General features: G+C 42.9%; 1 protein-coding gene across 1 annotated transcript in view; it reads left to right on the top strand.

Moving 5' to 3' along the window:
* Positions 1-18,788, top strand: part of jarid2b (jumonji and AT-rich interaction domain containing 2b) — a 108,147-nt gene that overhangs the window by 72,870 nt on the left and 16,489 nt on the right. Inside the window, exons 4-6 of the mRNA XM_061059127.1 lie at positions 1,727-1,953; positions 12,804-13,025; positions 16,600-16,844. Coding sequence (XP_060915110.1) covers positions 1,727-1,953; positions 12,804-13,025; positions 16,600-16,844 — 694 coding nt within the window. The remainder of the gene's footprint in view (positions 1-1,726; positions 1,954-12,803; positions 13,026-16,599; positions 16,845-18,788) is intronic.

Genomic DNA, 18,788 nt, shown 5'->3' with positions numbered 1-18,788 from the left:
GCTTATGTATCTCAAGTCCATTTGTATCTTTTATTCTCTTCTACTTGGTTGACGACTCTCTTTACTTCCTCTTGACCTTCACTCTTTTGTTCTTTGTTGAATCTCAGTTTCCTTCGTTCATATGCCGCCGTTTCGCCCGATCTGTTCTCTTTCCTTGTTTTGCCGGTAAATCACAGCCTTGTGCGAAGTGACACCTGTCCCCATTGTGTTGTTGATCCTAGTGAACAGACATGTTCTTTGTTCTGTAATAACAGAGGAGAACAGTCCCTGCACCACACCTAGCTGTTAACTAAATGCAGAAATGAGGCAGCACTATAATACCTTCATTCAGTACAATTAGTGATCCATCTTTTCACTGGTCGTACTCAAAGACGGTGTGTGTGTGTGTGGAGCAAGAAGGAGGGGCCAGAGAGGAGTATGATGGGTTTTTACTTTTTACTAGAAAATTGAGGCAAAATGTGTTTGTGTTAATTACTTCTCACCTTTTTGTAGCCTCTCTTGATTGTAAACAAACGGAGACGTGTGCAAACCGATGTTTGCTCACTTTTGTTTCACCACCTCCTGTTTAAAACGGAGCGCTTTGGCAACGTGCGTGCAATCGTCTCTCAATTCCTCACATATTGAGCCCTACACACGCGTCACGGCTGGAAATTGACACGTTTTGACACCACGCTGTTCTCTGATTGAAGTGTAATCGAAAACTATGCACCTTTATAGTGCCCCCGAATGCATTGTGGGTGTTCTCCAGACATGATCCTATCTTCCCCTTACTACTATTCGATCCGCGGCAAATTGACAAATAATACCAGGATATCACATTCTTCTAAACATTTTAAGTGTAGCTGTCTCACAAACACACACACACAGACGCACACACAGCAGTACTAATCGATGAAAGTCACATGCTCGTTCATGTAGCCCCTGACAGTTCAGGATTTTTTTGTTTGTTTGTTTTGAGTGTGCTTGTAACGAGTTAGTGTGTTTGTGAGGGAGGCAATGTGACAAGTAAGTTGATTTGGCTTAGACATCCGCTTCTTTAATATTCTCCTCCTTACTTCGCGTTCGCTGACACACACTGTGATATAAAGAGAGAAGAGAGACGTGCAGAGAGGAAAGATGAGAGAGAGAGCCTCTTTGGTGTGCCACAGAGTAAAAGAAAGCACAAAGCAGAGGGGCAAAGAGGGGGAGATACAGTGAGGAAGAGTGAGAACGTTAAAAGAGAAAAAGTAAGATAAAGTAAAGTTGTCCTAAGACAGTGCCATGCATTAGGTCCTTTACACTAACACTCCTGCTTTTGTGTCATGGAATGACAATGAATTATCTTCCCCATAATGCCTAAAAGGAAAAATAGGGGCTAATTGGAGTTTAGTTTACTCATGTAAAGGCACATTAACATGCAGATACACTGAAATCCACTTCTGCACATTCAAGAGGCCCCGGACTTTTACACCTAATCACTGACTCATATGTGCACACACAAGAGCACACAAAGGTGATCAATTATTCATTAAAAACTATCTGGTTCTGCAAATCTACAGTAAAGCAATGGCCGCAGGGCCACAGTTAAAAAAAAAAAAAAAAAAAAAAAAAAAAAAAGGGTTAGAGATTGTATGTGGGTTTCTGTCTTGTCATGTAGTGTCGATTTTAATGTGAACATGCTCATCTGTGATTAAATCAAAAAACACATCTGTAGCTTACTCTTCTCTTATATTTTTTTTCTACCCAGACCACGTCTGCAGGCGCAGAGGAAGTTCGCCCAGTCGCAGCCCAACTCTCCCAGCACTACGCCCGTCAAAGTGGCCGAGACGGGCAGCCTGAACACCGCCGTCCTGGCCGCCGTGCCCTCCTCGTCCCTCTCGTCTCTCTCCTCCTCGTCCCTGTCCTCTTTCATCCAGGACCTGTCGAGGCGCAAGCCCAAGACGGAGGACTTCCTCACCTTCCTCTGCCTCCGAGGTAAGACGCAGCATTTTGAGATGTAGAGGGATTGGATATTTCTGGGTCCAGGACACGGTTCTAGACTTAAAAATCCAACTTGATATTTCCTCTGAGAGTGAGATAGACTGCCTCTCATAAAGGTCTAGACTAGGGATACCTTCACACACTTATCACAGATAAGATGCATACAAAAGCAGTTCAAGTGTACCCATAGAAAGTTTAGTTAAGTCAGGTTTTTGATCGCCCCACATCACTCACTCTCACACACAAAGCCACACACACGCTCCAAATAACTGCTATGTACTTGCTTGAGGCTAAGATTATCCTGCATTTCATCAGCTTACACACCCTCCCCACCTTTCAACAGCTGCCTGTCTCTTTAACACCCTTCACCATCACCCTCTCACACAGCAGCTGCTCGTGTATGAAGTACAGTCGCACACACCCGACACCACACACACAGGTTCATCAACACTTAGTAGCACCTCCTATGTCAAACGACCTGTAAAAAAAGCTGTGGCAGTGTAATTAACAGCAGAGTTTAGTTAGTGTGTGTGTGTGTGAGTGTGTGTGAGTGTGTGTGAGTGTGTGTGTGTGTGTGTGTGTGTGTGTAGCCCTCTAGTGACACACTTGGCTGCATTGTTTATTGGGAGTGTCCTAACAGGGAAGACTATTTTGGATAAATGCAGGCACTAGGGCGCTATCATGGAGTCATACTGCTTGTGTACATGCGCTTAAATTAACTAAGACCCCCCTGCTAAACACACGGGAGCGAGACAATTCTCTCCGTCTGGAGTTAATGAAGGAGTCAAGTTACGTTATGATCTATGCTATGCTGGCAGGAAAACCGATGAAGGACACTGCAACAACAAAAAAAGAATCTGCTCTATGGCTTTACGTTATATTAATTTTATATGGTCCAAGGACTAGAGACCAGCAATTTAAGACCCAACATAACAGCCTTTTTTAAAATCTGAACTTTAATTCATATATTGAGCTTGCAGAACATACAAGAAACTGAAGATTCAAATCATTTCAAAATCCACATAAATGACTTCAATCAATAAGAAACACATTAAGATACGAAACAATACAAAACAATATTATACAAAACAATATGATATCATAGCCTTAGTTAACTCAGTAGGGAAATTTGACTCAGATTTGAATTCTGCACACATGTAACCATCCTCACAGAAATATTTACATATAGAAACCAAAAAGATGAAACAACAACAACTTGTTTTTTTTTTAAACAAGTTGGAATGTTAAGTCAAATCCTTGATGTATAAATCTCTTCCTATTCTTATTTTTTATATTTTAAGTGCTTATTTATGTATCTATTCTTATATGGTTTCATTTGCTTTGATAAACTGCTGCTGTAACGCCACAATTTCCCAGTTTGGGATCAATAGAGTAATTCTATTCTATTCTGTTCTATTGAAAACAGAATATACCAATCACAACTGTTACACATATTGAACATGTTCCACATAATACACACCTTAAGTGATGTGTGGAAAGACATAACAACACAATGATTTCTTAAATGTTGCTCTGAATTATCACAGAAAGTTCTGTTTTCTTATATGCAGTTGCCTCTAAGTGTTCTTTAACATCATAAAAATCCTCATAATGAATAAGGAAATGTGTTGTTTTTCCCAGATTGGACATGGTGAGGCACATGCATTTGTCAATTAGAAGAATCTACAACATAAACCTGTGTTTTAGGAGACTTGCTCACAAGATCCAAGACGCTTTAAAGTCTGTCTTCAATCATCCTATTTCTCATGAAATATGAAAGAAGAGGCAGTGACACGTTCAAGGCCTGAATAATAATAAAACGTTCAGGACCGTTTTTTTCTGCTACAACCTTGGCTGTGACTTCTCTTTCGCTATCTCCGTTTCCTCCTTTTGTTGCGCACCCTACTCACCTTTTGCTTAAACATGTCCTCACAGCTGGAACGAACTCATTTGGTAGACAAAACGCCTCGCTTCAGATTAATTTGCTGTTATCGTTATTAACCTCTGCCCGCATTACAAAGTAGGCTGTAGATTCAAGGAGAGGCACATTTAGATTCAAGTCTGCTGGGATGTGGTGGCTATACGTTTCTATTCTGACTCCCGTTATGGAACATCGTTTTAACCTTCCAGGGCTCATTCAAGAATGTTTAAATGGCGGTGGCTCAAAGTGACTGCATGGAGCCTTCACTGAGAGTGGCTTTGATTTGCATATATAGGCCAAGATGTTACATGGGTTAATGATATAATGTCCCACATGCTTTGAAGTAGGGATTATTCTGAGTGCAGGGTGCTAAGATAACCTCACCCTTAATGAGGTGTAGGTGGCTGGTCCTGGCTCAGTTTTGTCTGCTTTCACTTTATAATTAAGGTTTGGAGCGGGTGCTTTGCTGGCTGATTTCTGGTCTGCTCTCCTGTAATGTGGAGGCTAATTTTAGAGCTAGGCTTGCTAAGCTAACGATTCAATGGCTTTCCACTGGGCTTTTTTCCACTCTGCCGCTCCCTCTTTTACCGCTATATTTATAGACCTCTGTGTGTGTTTGTGTGTTAATGTGTGTGTTTGCTGTCCATGCTACGAGGATGACATTTTTCCTGTGCAGGCTCAGCTTTTCCCCCCCTTGGCCCCTTATATGACCCACATGTTAGGGACCCTTACCAAGAGAGGGACATGGGAGAATGTCAGCGCGGCCCTTGAGGTCGTGAGTCTCAGAAGTGTGTGCGTTCTAGTGTGTGTGCGCGGATGCAAATCCAGGCTCACCACTAGTGCTTGCCTGTTCAGCTTATCTCCTCTGAGCCGTGGTGTGTGTGTGTGTGTGTGTGTGTGTGTGTGTGTGTGTGTGTGTGTGTGTGTGTGTGTGTGTGTGTGTGTGTGTGTGTGTGTGTGTGTGTGTGTGTGTGTGTGTGTGTGTGTGTGTGTGTGTGTGTGTGTGTGTGTGTGTGTGTGTGTGTGTGTGTGTGTGTGTGTGTGTGTGTGTGTGTGTGTGTGTGTGTGTGTGTGTGTGTGTGTGTGTGTGTGTGTGTGTGTGTGTGTGTGTGTGTGTGTGTGTGTGTGTGTGTGTGTGTGTGTGTGTGTGTGTGTGTGTGTGTGTGTGTGTGTGTGTGTGTGTGTGTGTGTGTGTGTGTGTGTGTGTGTGTGTGTGTGTGTGTGTGTGTGTGTGTGTGTGTGTGTGTGATATGAGGAGACACAGCACACCAGGACAGCCGTGTTAGCCTGGTTAATCTTTTCAAAGGGACTCCAGTCTTTGATAGCGTCTGAACTCGTCTGAAACCCACAATCCCCTTTAAGTTTCTGATGCATGTCTCTGTGTTGATCTGACCATCACACACATTAGGCTTCTTCATGTCTGTCACTAAAAGGCCTCCGACAGGATCTCTAGCGACATTATTAACATCTTAAATCTATCATCCTCCTTGATCCGCTCTGCTTTTTAATTTGATTTTGACTTAAATCTCCATTCACAAAGGTTTCTAAAGGTTTATGAACTTTATTTTCTACATTTAAAACCCTGTCATTAGTGCTTTCTGGGATCTGCCTCAGGTCAAACGTTCACAACGTGTAAACACACCCCATCCCCCCACCCCCCCACACACACACACACACACCCTCTGCGGCATTTGCTTAGTTTATCTGGCAAACATTACACATCCACTCCAAAGGCTTCTATGCATCACTCATTCTTGACAGCTACATTAAAGCACTTTTGAAGTTGAAGGATTTGAGGTGCTAAAGTGTGTTAAAAAAAGAAACAAATTGTATGAAGTAGGACTCATGTGTCACTCTGTATCGTGACTCTATAACTAAGTTTTCCTTCATTTTGAAAGCCACTCGTGCTTTACGAGTTGCTAACTGACAACACCGTATTCTTCTGGGATTTCTATTCCCTTTGATAATGAACCGGCTCGCTGGTGATGTTGGTGTTGTTGCTGCATCTAAGGAATAGTTATTTTTAATCCCTGCAGGGGGGGAGCAAGGGGTGCCAGATTATTCTGATGCAATGTGGGAGTAACCGGACAGAAAAGTGAAAAACAAGATTTTTTTTTTTTTTATTACTTTTTACTGTCATCATGTCTTAACATACAGTACACATATTTTATATTCAACATAAGGATGACAATATTTTACATTTTTATAAGTGGTGTGGTGTCAAAAAGGTTGTGTCCCCCAGTGATGTGGAAATTCTAAAAATAACACTTACAATACAGAAACATGTATTACAGTTTGTTTAAAGTAGCTTGAAGTAAAAGTGAGGGAGCTTGGATCTGTGTTACATAAATTCATAAATGTCTCCCTCCATCAAGGTTTTCTTCCCTTTCTCTACGATATTTAATATCTTTAGGAAGGGCAAACAAACAAATTAGTTATATCAAATGAAAGAATAAAATTAAATTAAAAGAAAGAGAAGAAGAGTCAAAGGAGAAAGAAAACCAAGATTTCTAGATGTCTACTGTATACGGAGAGTGATGCACATGTATACTCACCACCCACACTGTCTGGGGTTTTTTATATATTCTGTCTTTATCGTACAGCTCATCTTTTTCTCCTGCACACACACACACACACACACACACACACACACACACACACACACACACACACACACACACACCCTCAGTCGAGTGCTCGCTCCCTGCCTGTGTTCACAGAATGGTGTTTATGTGTGGTCCAGGCCTGTAGTTGGGCTGTTTATATCCATGGAGAAAGCCATTTGGGCGGTAGCCAGACAGTCTGCCTCTGGCTCTGTCTGCCTCTGGTTACCAGCGCTGCTGCTGCTGGCAGGGTGGGGGGTGGGCAGCACTGAGAGGAGCAGAAAGAAGTAATAGATTCAGACTGAAGCGCTCAATGATGGTCTGCTCCAGGTTTTCAAAAGACCTTTAAAGGGTTTCAAATACAGTTTAAAAATGTGCAGCGATAAACTGTGTGCATTTTATAGAGCTGTTACTTTGTGAAGTTGGCTGTCAATGTGGCACACATACACGCCCACACACACACTGACATAGATGAGATAAGAGTAGATTAGGAAGCAAATGAACAACTGCCAGCACACACTCCTGGAAATGAGTCTCTTACATAACACTCGTTTCCAGGAACGTGAATTCTCCTTTTATTGTTTTATGTTTCTTTATGTGCCACTTTATATGTGCACCTATGCTGCGTTTAGCTCAATATCTTCTGAGCCTTAAGTTGAGTCTCCTGCAGGTTCAGTGAGGCCAATTCCCCTCTCCCTCTGGTTATATAACCTCCTGTCCCTGACCCAGTGAACCCATGACCTCTAATCCTCGTACCTGATAACACATGTGATACAAACGTGGACTTTTCACATCTGTTTGTGAAAGAAATTACTGCCAATCTACAATTCACTTAGCAGACACTTTTATCCAAAGCGACGTACATCAAAGAGTAAGTACAACACAAGTAAGGCTCTAGAAAAAAGGGAACAATGTCAGTAAGAGCAAACGATCAGCTTTGAGTCTGATTGGACACACAGGTGCTGACAGGAAGTGACCAGAGGCAAAGCACAACATTGAGGGCAGTTCTTGAGAGCTCTAATCAGTATAGAAACCATCTTATAAGTCATCGTTATCAAACAAAAACCATCGTCATTACCATCATCATCATCAATAATATGGAGACCATCATCATTAAGTTAGTAGGTATTCATGAAAGAGCTGGGTCTTTAGCTTTTTCTTAAAGGTGCAGAGGGACTCTGCAGATCAAATGGAGTTTGGAAGTTCTTTCCACCACCGGGGGGCGACAGAGGAGAAGAGTCTAGTCAGCGTCTTAGGACCCTGTTGTGAAGGTTGGATCAGACGCCTTTCATTGGCAGAGCGTAGTGGATCTAATGGATTTCACTTGGGACCGTCAACTAAATTAGCTAGATTCCATTTTGTTTGATGGTATTTTTTATTTTCTGAGCATCTCGCTTAACTAGAAGCGCACTCTCTCTCCGGGGAATTGGATTTGTAGTCCGACAGCTACTCATGCACCTCTGAAGTGCGTTGCTGCTGTGACAGCTGAATTTCCCTCAGGGGTACAGTACTTTTCTCACTCTCTAATGTGTGATCGGCGTTTGATTAGAACCTGGAAACAGTTTGAGTTGCGAGTCTCTCTTGTCGCTGTCTCTGCTGTGTAGAAGTTGGACGCACAACGCTCACTTATTCTCCTCTGAGAGAAGAGTCGCTGTTTGTGGGGTTAATGGTTTCTGCTGACATCAAGGAATGTCAATGGAGAAGTAATCCCTAATCCCCTCTCTGTCTTTCTCTCCTTGTGTTTCTCCTCTTGAGAGATAACTTTTCCTCTCCACACAAGAGGACCCAGATTTATCTCCGTATTCTGACCTTCCCTTAAAAACATCTTTGTGAGGAGAAAAAAAAAAAACATGCAGCATTTTAGTCACAAGTCAGCAACACATCCACGTGTCCCCGCCGCAGCTAAAGCCTCCTGATTGACTATTTTAATTGTCCTCATTGTTTCACTTCCAGTTAAGGGGACAAAGGATGGGCATAGCCAGAGAATAGAGGGTTTGTAATTATGCCCCCCACACCACACCACACCACATCCCTCTCCCCCCAAACCCATGAGCCCTGTTTAAAAATGACAATCCTAATAGACTCTTTCAGACCTAATTATGATTCGTCTGTGGTTGGAATGAGGCGGATGAAAAGAGGATGTAATTGGGGGATTGGGCTCAATCTCTGTTGGAGGTCTTAAAGAAGAACTGAGACGTGTTTTTTTTTTTTCTCACCATGCATGTGTGTACATGTGTTAACTAGGATCTGGTGCATTTGGGGCCTAGTCTGGATACAAGTGTTCAGAATTGGACAACTCTGCCAGCTCAGTCTGTCCTAAACTTTTTCATATTGGGCTCCTGAAAAGATTGACTGTTGTCACATCTTTATCCTCTACATCAGTGGGTCCCAAACTGGAGTCTGGGCGGATAAGGGGGGGGGGGGCGCCAAAGAGCTGAGGGGGATGCAAGGCTTTGTCTGCTCAGAGGTTGTCATATTTAGATTTTGCACTGCTTTACGTCTTTCTCACTCTGCCCCATTTCTTTAACTCTCTTCAGCAGGATCATTTCTAATCATAATTCTGACCAACTTGTTTTGAATACATCTGTTCCCAAATCCTGAAACCTTCCCCGCCATCCAGGACAGAACTACTGTAAAGGCACAAGCACACTTCTTCTCAGTAAATTTGAATGTTTTCATCTCCTCTTCCCTGCACCCCTAAGCAAACGCACTCTCCTCCCTCCGTTTCTGCCCCTGTGGTCTGTTTGCCATTGGCCTTGTGACCTCTGATCATAGCAGTAAATTACAGCCATTTAGCTAATGAAGCAGGTCATTAGAAGCTGATTGGCCCTGTGTGTGTGTGTGTGTGTGTGCCACCTCTGTATATTTGTTTGGTCTAAGCGAGGAGCGCTTGCTCTGCCGCCAAGATAAACGACATGTCCGTGCGGTGTGTTTGTTCTTTTGAGTGCAAGTGTATTTTTTTTTTTTTTTTTAATATCTGTTGGTTTGTATGTGTGCTGCAGTCAGCTGACCTCTGAGACTGGATCCATTGGTTTAAAGCCAGAAAATAGTGCTTCTGCTACACAGGTTCAACCACTTCTAATTGTGTTCATCCTACTTCATGCTGTATGCCAAGAAACCACAACATAAACACACACCGGGCACTGGATACAAGACCTTCCCAACACAAAAAACGATGTCAGAATCTACCCGCTGCCTGTGTAGAAACTCTCCTAACAATGTGGGTCACTGTGGATTATGTAAAAGCCATATTTCACTGTTGTTGTTGCAGTTATATTTCACCCTACAGACCTCCGTTAGAGACTCAAACGAGCAGGTAAAAATCTGCTGCCACCACAGATTTCTATTTCCCAGCAGCTCTCTGAGGAGATAATTAAAAACTGGCAGAGCCGCTGTATGAGAATTATGATCCAAGGCACAACAAGATTTGTTATTATCCCGCTCTATATATTTTTAGTGTTCGGGGAAAAAAAACGCTTTAATACGAGTATGTAATTCAAACAAAGCTTTCAAAATAAATGTGAAGTGACATGTAGTAACCACAGGGCTCCTGACTGGCCAATAATAGTTGTAGTTGCGCTTTAAAATGGAATTAATCTTGTATTCATAGCTGTAGCTTGTGCTTGAGAAATGTGTCATGATGATTTCAATAAGCTTACTTTTTAGGCTCTCATCACAAAGCATAAAGTAATCTGTCAAATATTTCAAGTTGCTGATTTAATGCAGTTTGTTGGTGGTGAAGGAACATGGATTTTCTTTTACTCTCAAGGACTCCAATCTTTCTCTTCTCATTTGATCCCGTAGTTTGAGCTATTTAAAGGCCAATGCTTCAGTATTAGACAGCACAGTGGTGTGCATGGCACTGGTTAAGCCTTGCACTGTATCCTGTTCTTTGTCATAAGGAAAGCCTGGGCTTACACAGGGTGTCATTTCAGTACAGAGTGTAACCTCACACACATTCAAATATTTCAAAACTAAGCTTATTTTGTCCACTTACAGTTTACAGGCTGGTTACTTGCCAGTGAAGGTTACATAACATAGTTTATAGTGAAGCCTATCTGAGCATTTTCTCTCCAATCTGACACATTATGTCCAACAGGCAGAAGTCGTGAGGCTTTGCTGCCTGTTTCTTGCTCCCTCTGAATTACATATAGGTTATTTAATTTATACCAGTCTTTGAAAACTTAAATCCTTTTTTGTTTCCTCTTCCCTTCTTCATCTCTATATTCTCATTAAGCCCCTTAATAATGTATCCAATGTGTTAAATGTAAGATGAGTGTTCAGCTCCTTCCACAACAAGTGCTGTAACTCAGTAATTGGCTTGGCTAATTATTAATTCACTCTGTGTCATTTTAAGTACTCTGTATAGCTTAATGCAGGCTAGTTACATTCAGCCTATTTTCAGGGGCTTAACATTATTTTAATTGACTTATAATCATCATGCATTGCTTCTAATAAATGCACTTTAAACACATTGGGCCCCAAATAAGGTTTAAAAAAACCTCACTAGTTGCTCATGCTAAGCAATCAATTTTATTGAGGAATGTAAAAATCCAGTGTTTCCTTCTCGTAAACAGCCAGGCCTAATCAAACACATGGCGCTAACACGGATGCTATAACACTACATTCCCCAGTGAACAGTCAGTCAAGAAATGACAAACACTTTTTTTTACAAAGCCTGAAAACCAATTAGAAATGGTTGGGTTGAATTCTGCAGACCATTCCCATCTTTCTCCAGTCAAACAGACATGTTCGTCCATTTTTCATTTCTTCTTCTTTGATTTCTCACTGCATCGTTTTTATACTCACTCATTTGTATTGCTCATTGTTCACACTGCATGCATGAATATAAGAATAGTTCATATTGACACAATTCTTTTTTTGCATCTCTGCCTCTGCAAAGATGTGTAAAGTAGGAAAATCAACAAGTTGTTCCAAAAACTTGATTCAGTTCAAACTTGATGGGGTGCTTATGGATTGCTAGTTGATTAATGCAAGCAATCTTCCAAATCATTTAACCCTTATTTTGATCTAAAGCTCTTTCTGTAACTTTCTCTCTTCTTTCTCACTCATATTTTGAGTGCATTTGACGATATGATCCTGTTTACAACTGTTGGTGTATGGAGTGTGCACTCCATAGAAACCTTGGCAAATTGGCAATTGCAAACTCCAGTTGTTTCAAACTCCAGTTGTTTTCCATAAACTATCCTTACAAACTAACATAATCACAGGTAAAGAATTAGTTTTGTAGTCTTGTGTTCCATTAGGACCATAAGACCAAACTTCTGATGGTGTTTCATGAGTCATCTCCTGAGCGTTTATAGAATCACATCTCTGTCTGAACGTATAGTGCCAGTCACCGCTGCACCACTCTTGGAGCCCGCCATAGTTTTTACTTCATGCGTCCGTATGACTGAAGCAGCTGTTTGCACGCTGATTTACGAGTGCAACATTATGAGATTTAATAACATAGCTTTGGGCTTTACGACCCTTTTATGAGAGTGAGTGTGTGTGTGTCTACATTCAGCTAACCGAGGTAACATTATAGGCTATCCACTGCCAAACACCATTCGCCTCCTTCCAACTCATATTGAGCTGGATTTCTCCGAGATGACAATGAAAGTGATTGAGTGTGACAGAAAAGGGAAGAGAGAGAGAGAGTGCAAGTTTATTTCTCCAATAGGAGAAGGGGGGGGGGGGGATTGACAGTAATCCTGTTTGGAAGAGTGAAAGCAGCAGATTTGGGATTAGCTCAGCAGTGACTCTTTGCTTTCCAAAGTCACTCTTTTTACAGAGTTGGATATTTGGGCGCGTTTACAGTATATATGTCTCAATGAAGCTGTCAAAATAGAGAGACGGGCTGTTGTGCACAAAAAAATACTCTGCCTGAAGTTCTACCTCTAGTGTTTCTTTGAGTATAGTGTGTGTGAATGTAACAATGGAGTCGCGATGTGAAGAGCAGTTTACAGAGCGTCAATGAGCCACCGACTGTGATAAGAGATGGAAAAAACAGCAGCACAATCGCTTTAGCAGCTCCTGTTTTCACATTAATATCACTTTTATATCTCAACACATAAACATTGATGTTGACTCGGGTAATGTCGGAGACTAGTGTAAAGAGTGACTGATGTGTTTCCTTATTCATAGACAACTGGGGCCTCAAAAGACGATCACATCTTAGTGTTGTGTTTTTATTGTTGTTCAAATTGTAATTTTCCCCTTTCTTTTTCTTGCTTCCTCCCCCGACCTACCTCTTCATTATTCATCTCCCTCTCTCTCTGTCCCCTTCTCCTCCTTTCCCTCCACCTCTCTGCACTCAGGTTCATCGGCCCTGCCCAGCAACATGGCCTACTTCGGAAGCTCCCAGGAGGAGGAGGACCTAGAGGATGACGAGGAGGAGGAAGAAGAGGAGGTGAGGAACGGAGGAGGAGGGATCCACTCTCACGGTGGGGGGAGCGTCAGCCAAGCCTCGGCCTCCTCCTCGTGCCACTCGACGCCCCGCAAGGGCAAACTTCCCGCCAGGCAGCCGCTCAATGGACACGGTAAGAAAAAGGGAAAAAGGGAAGTCTCAGGTTAACTTCTTTGCTTTATTTTCCTGAAGCTTCATGGGAAATGCAGTTATGTTGGAGCGAGAGAATGTCATCATTTGAGCCACAGGGATGCTGGCTGTGTTTAGGAGAAGGGGATGAGAGAGAAAAAAGAAGAGGTTCAGGTGAGCAGTATGAAGTGGTTGATGAGGACAGAGGAAAAGAAGAAGTAAAGGAGGGAAGATTTGTTGCACAAGTAGACGACTCAAGAGGAATGGAACAATCTATTTTGTAAAAGTCAAAGATGGAGAAATAAAACAGCAGGAGAGAAAAAGTTGGGCCAAACGGCAGCTCAGAGTGAGTCATGGGAGAGAGGACAGCGTCTTCAGTGCTCGTCTTCGTGTGATTGTGTGTCTGAACGTGAAGCTATTTCCACTCGTGTTTTCCACTCGCAGAGACTGGGGGGGGGGAGTCACATGGGACAGCAGAGCAGCACATCAACTCTTTCCACCCCAATTAACACATAGCTAGCTTGAGCCCTAACAAGGTGTTTATGCACATGCTGCAACAGCTGGCCAGGACCCTCGACACAGACTCACACACACAACTACACACACCATGCAGTGACAGCGTACAAGCACCCTTTGGGGCAGATACACACTTGGATGAATGCACACACACACACACACACACACACACACACACACACACACACACACACACACACACACACACATACACACTTGTGTACAGTGTTTAGGGAGTCTTAATAGAACAGTCTTATTCACAATCCCTAAATCGACGCCTCAAAATTATGAAAGCTGCAGAAATCTTTCTTATCAAGTCCTTTTTTTTCTTCTATTGGATTTCTTCTATCCAGGAATATAACATTGGATTATAGAGAGTCCTAAAAAGTCACACAGAAAATCAGACTTTCCAGTCTCTGTCATGGATTTAAATGGATAAGATGGAGTTTTTTTTCTTGCTGGGAGTAATGGAAACTTTTATTTATCTCTCATAGTTTAAGTTGTTTTTTTTCACAGAGCTTTAGAGAAACATTTCTTCCCTGGAGGCCCCTCCCTCTCTGGCAGACTTGATAGACATATAATCCTTCCGGTCAGGCGTTTCCACAACAAAACAAGGAGTGGATTTCATAGTTCCTACCTTTCCGGCCCTCCCTAACTCTTTCCCTCCCTCCCTCCACCAGAAAGGTTCAAAAGGTGACTGCCTTGCTCAGCTTTTTCCTCCGTCATCCTCTCATGTGGAATGTGGAGGAGGAGGAGGAGAGAAGGGGAGAGGAGAGCGTGCGAGACTGGTGGGATTATGAGAGGAAGAGGGAGAGATGTGCATGGATCTGCTAGCACTGAACTTCTGGAGAGCTGTGCTTAGCCTATCATATCACTAACATAGATCTACGTAGCTGCAGCTTTTAAACTGTGCATTAATTGTACATTCAAAACCTGTAGAATGAGCAGGAAACAGGAGGGATAGCCAGACCTGTTTGAACAAATCCAGGCTTGTTGTGTGCATGAGGACAGCTTAGTCTCTTTTCTTATCTGGTATACCAACACTGTTTGCAAAGCAGCCCGGCGCCTTCGCTGTGATATGCTAAATAAATAGATAAGAAGGAAATAGGTTGATATACTTTCTGTGGGACAAAAGAGATGATCGGGGTGAAGGACACTGAAACAGAGGTTTACATAGGGAGGTGTGCACACAAAGTCAAGACCGCCTCATTGCTCAAGTGCTGAGGCACTGTTTACGCTGTGTTTGCTATCAGGGCCAGACAAACACACATACACACACTCACACACACACACACACCTCAGGACATTTTGTGGTATTCAGGTTGGTGTCAAACGTGACACTTTCATATGCAGCCTGGACCACTCTTCAGCAGGAGCAGGGTTATATGGGCTCTTAAGGGAGAACAAGGGAGAAGGGGGAGGCAGAAATAGAATTAGTAAAGAGGAGAGAGAGAGAGAGAGAGATCCTATTCTGGGAGGTACAGTGAAGAGAGAGAAATAGGAAGGCACTACATTGTAGGCCATTCATCAGCAAGCAGTCCCCCTGAACTTCTCTCTCTCTCTCGCTCTCTTGCTCGGCCGAGTGCCATGTTGACATAGCTAAATTAAACAGCTTTTATTGGGCTCAGTTTCTTGCTTAGCTCACTCCTCAAAATGTCAGGATTTCTCTCATTTTTCATTGAGCCAGGGGCCCGGGAGACCTGCAGATGCTCGCTTGTGGTCATGAGGCGATGTACACACACACACACACACACACACACACACACACACACAGAAACATGCACTGATGCGCACAAATGTGTATTTTGTTTTCCTGCATGTGTCCTGTAAATGCTTCATGTGTTTTGGCTCTGGCCTCCTTCACTCTTTCCGTGCAGCCTGTTGATATTAAGACGCCATGAAACTTTAAATTGAGCCCCATAAAGGCTGAAGAGAGTGCTGTTTGTGCGTGTATGCTAATTGCCTTGTTCCTGTTCAACTCGTTTAACGTCGTCCCCTGGGCTCGATGGAAGCTGAATCTATTTTGAACAGGTTCATTGACATGTGGCATAAAGGCGTTTTCATACACACCTTAAATCATGCATCATTTACTGATTGTGGGGCCGTATGTTTGCCAGAAGCCTGCCACTCCAATGTTTGTGTGGGCTTTTTCCACTTGGTCCTAGTGGTGTTCTGCCAGGGTTTTATAAGCCATGCTGCTCTACAGGGGGGTAGTTAGGCGTATGGGAACATATTGGCAGTGGCATAGGTGGACGGTAGCCTGAAAAAGCACAGTATGCTATATTTCCTGTCTATGATATTTATGCTTTGCTACTTGATAAAAAACTTTCCAGTGACCCGCTAACTTTTCTGTGCCTTTGTGTGTTTTACTTATGACATGTTTTACGCATTAGAAATGTATACAGCACTGCTAAATGTACAAGCTATACTAAATGTGAACATAAACCATACACCAAAAGTATAGTAGGCTATATGAAAACAAGCCTGTTTCATATTGTACAAGCAGAAAGACAACTATAATCAGATAGCATCAATGATCACTGGAAAGAATAAGTACAACACTGCTACCTACTAATGCCCCATTATAGATTGTTTACTAAAATTTACATTTCCAAAGACATGACATGTACTTTTATACTTTTTTTTTATTTCTGAATGTGTCATATTTCAAAACCTTTTGCAGCTTGTACAAGTATATAAATGACATGTTTCCTCTTTTATTCCAGGAGCTACTTTCTGAGGCATTTAAAAGTTCTTTCCACACATTCTTGTTTGTCTTACAATTGAGTTCTAAACATCACAACTCACGCTATAAAAGTCCCTGTGCTTTTTAGCTTGGACCTTTTAGGGCACTAAATAAAGTCTCTGGGACTTCCTTTTCCTGCAGTGGAAATGCTCAAAGTTCCTCCTAAAGTCCTAATTCTTGGGGATAGTTCCTACAGTGGAAACTAGCATATATAGCTAGCCACATGAAGCTATTAATAGACTGAAAATGTGATGACCTCTTCTCCAGAAGAATGGTATTGTTAACCCTCATGACACCCCTTTTTCCTCTCCTCCAGTGTTCAACAGCCATGGTAAAGCAGGAACCAGGGAGAGTCCGAGGCCTAAGGCAGGAACTTACGGCAGGGATGCGCCCGCCCCACCACTGCCACCTCCCCCACCTCCGCCGCCGCCCCTCCTGAGAGAGCGCAGTGAGCGGGCGGAGGCACGGGAGCACCTGAGGGAGCAGCAGGCTTTGGCCAGCAGTCGCGGCTCGGCCAATGGGCTGCCTTCAAGAAGAGCGGCTGAGGAGCTACGCAAACAGGTACTGTTTCCTGCTTAATGGCCTGACAGGGATGAATGGTAGCATTTCTTGAGCTTCGGAAGGACAGCTTTGAAAATGTGGCAGTAGCGTGCAGGAAAAGTATTCTCCTACAGGGAAACTGAACGGTTTGCATTAGCTGGGGATATCCTGAAATATTTAGTTTTAACAGGCTCGAGGTTCAGCATTTTTGTTTGGCTATTATGCCTGTTTGAAATCTTCCCCTCTCTTGACTCTTCTTTTCATTTACCCATCTGCCACTAACCTCTTTTTATCTCCCCTTCAATGATGTCTCCTAACTACCCCTGGGCCCTTTTCTGTCCCTCCTCTACACTCTCTTTTATCGCTGGTTTCCTCCTTTGCATTGTGATCTCCATGCTCCTCCTTTTACTCCTCATCTCTCCTACATGCATTGTGTCTGGGAGAGTAATGATTGTGTTTTGGCCTGCCTGTGACTGCAGCTATATTTAGTAGAGCTGGCTGGGGGCTGTGAAAGCCTGCCTCCTCCTCTGTAGCACTAAGCAGGTTTCAAGGAAGCCCACAAAGTAAAGGAAGGAGAAGAGAATGAGGGAAGAGAGGATGGGTTTGGTCATTAAATTGGCATTCTTATGATCCTATCAGCTTGTCAGAGGGAATAATTAGCAGGGGGAAACCAATTTATTCTATCTTTTTCTCTCTTTGCTGCCCGATTGTCTTCATTTCCTCCCATAACTGTTACTTCCTTTCCATTCTTCCCTCTTTCCAAGTGTTGTTTTTGTTGTTGTAATCTGCTGCTGCCGATGCATACTCAGGCATATGCTTTTAGGTTTTTTTAAAGTGCTTTGAATTGTCCAGTCAAAACCAACAATGAATCTCAATGAGAGTGACTGCCTGCCAAGACAAACTTTAGCCTCACTTTACTCGCTGCTCTTTGTTCTCTCTCGCTCTTTTTTCAATTCACTGTTGGCACCCTGCATGATTCTTTTGACTCCCCACACGCTGAGTTCTTTTTTTTTTTTCTCTCCTGCACTCCTATTCCTCTTTTCTCTCTTGGACTCCTTCACTCCTTCACTCTCCATGCTTCACTCTCTCTCTCTCTCTCCTCCTCTGCCTCTCTGCTCCTGTGTCAAACAGACGGATCTCGCCCTTGACAACATGGCTCCAATCATTTGGAAGGATTAGTGCCTCTTTCTTTTCTTTTTTTTCCCCCCTCCCTCACTTTCCCTTCAATTAGCACAAACACTGTGTGTGTTAACCGACGTGTATTCAAGGAGCACACGCACACATTAATACAGATGGCCGACTGTGAAAATACAGGCTAAGCCATATAAAAGGTTAAGTGATTATGTAGCCGTAAAAACCAACTAGAGGTGGTGTGTGTAAAACCGGAGGGTAAGGGCATTATCATAATTCAATTCATCGCGAATAAAGCCTCTAAAAATGTAATAGCAGCTGCTTGTAGCAACAAAATACATGTCCTGGAACAAGACCTTTTGTAAAACAATGTGATTCTATCATTTTCAATTACATAAGAGAAGTGGGGATGTCAGCGAATCAGCAGCGAGCGCAGGTGGGAGAAATCACTTAGCAGATTGTGCATCACTTGAGACGAGTCAACATTTCTTATGAAGGTGTTTTTCTTATGCCAGCTTAGAATGAACCTCCCTTTATAATACAAGGTGTTTAAAAACACACAAAACAATTAGAATGACATTCTCCTGGATGGTTACATAATGCATTCTTTCTGCAGTGAATGCACAGCTACTGTATGCAGGGGGCGGGGGGCTTGCATTGTGTGCGTTATTAGCGCCACATGCTATAGTGACCTTTATCTTAGCTGTTTAAAAGTCAACCTGCCCGGGGGCTGCATCGCAATGCACCTTTAATAAGACAGCAGAGAGGGGGATAGAGGGGGCTTAAGCCGGATTTATGCTCCGCCCGTCAAGGTGTTCCGGCAGTCGTGGCATA

This window comes from Labrus mixtus, chromosome 16 (assembly GCF_963584025.1).
Source record: "Labrus mixtus chromosome 16, fLabMix1.1, whole genome shotgun sequence".
Taxonomy (NCBI): Eukaryota; Metazoa; Chordata; class Actinopteri; order Labriformes; family Labridae; genus Labrus; species Labrus mixtus.
This window is presented reverse-complemented; position numbering and strand designations above follow the sequence as displayed.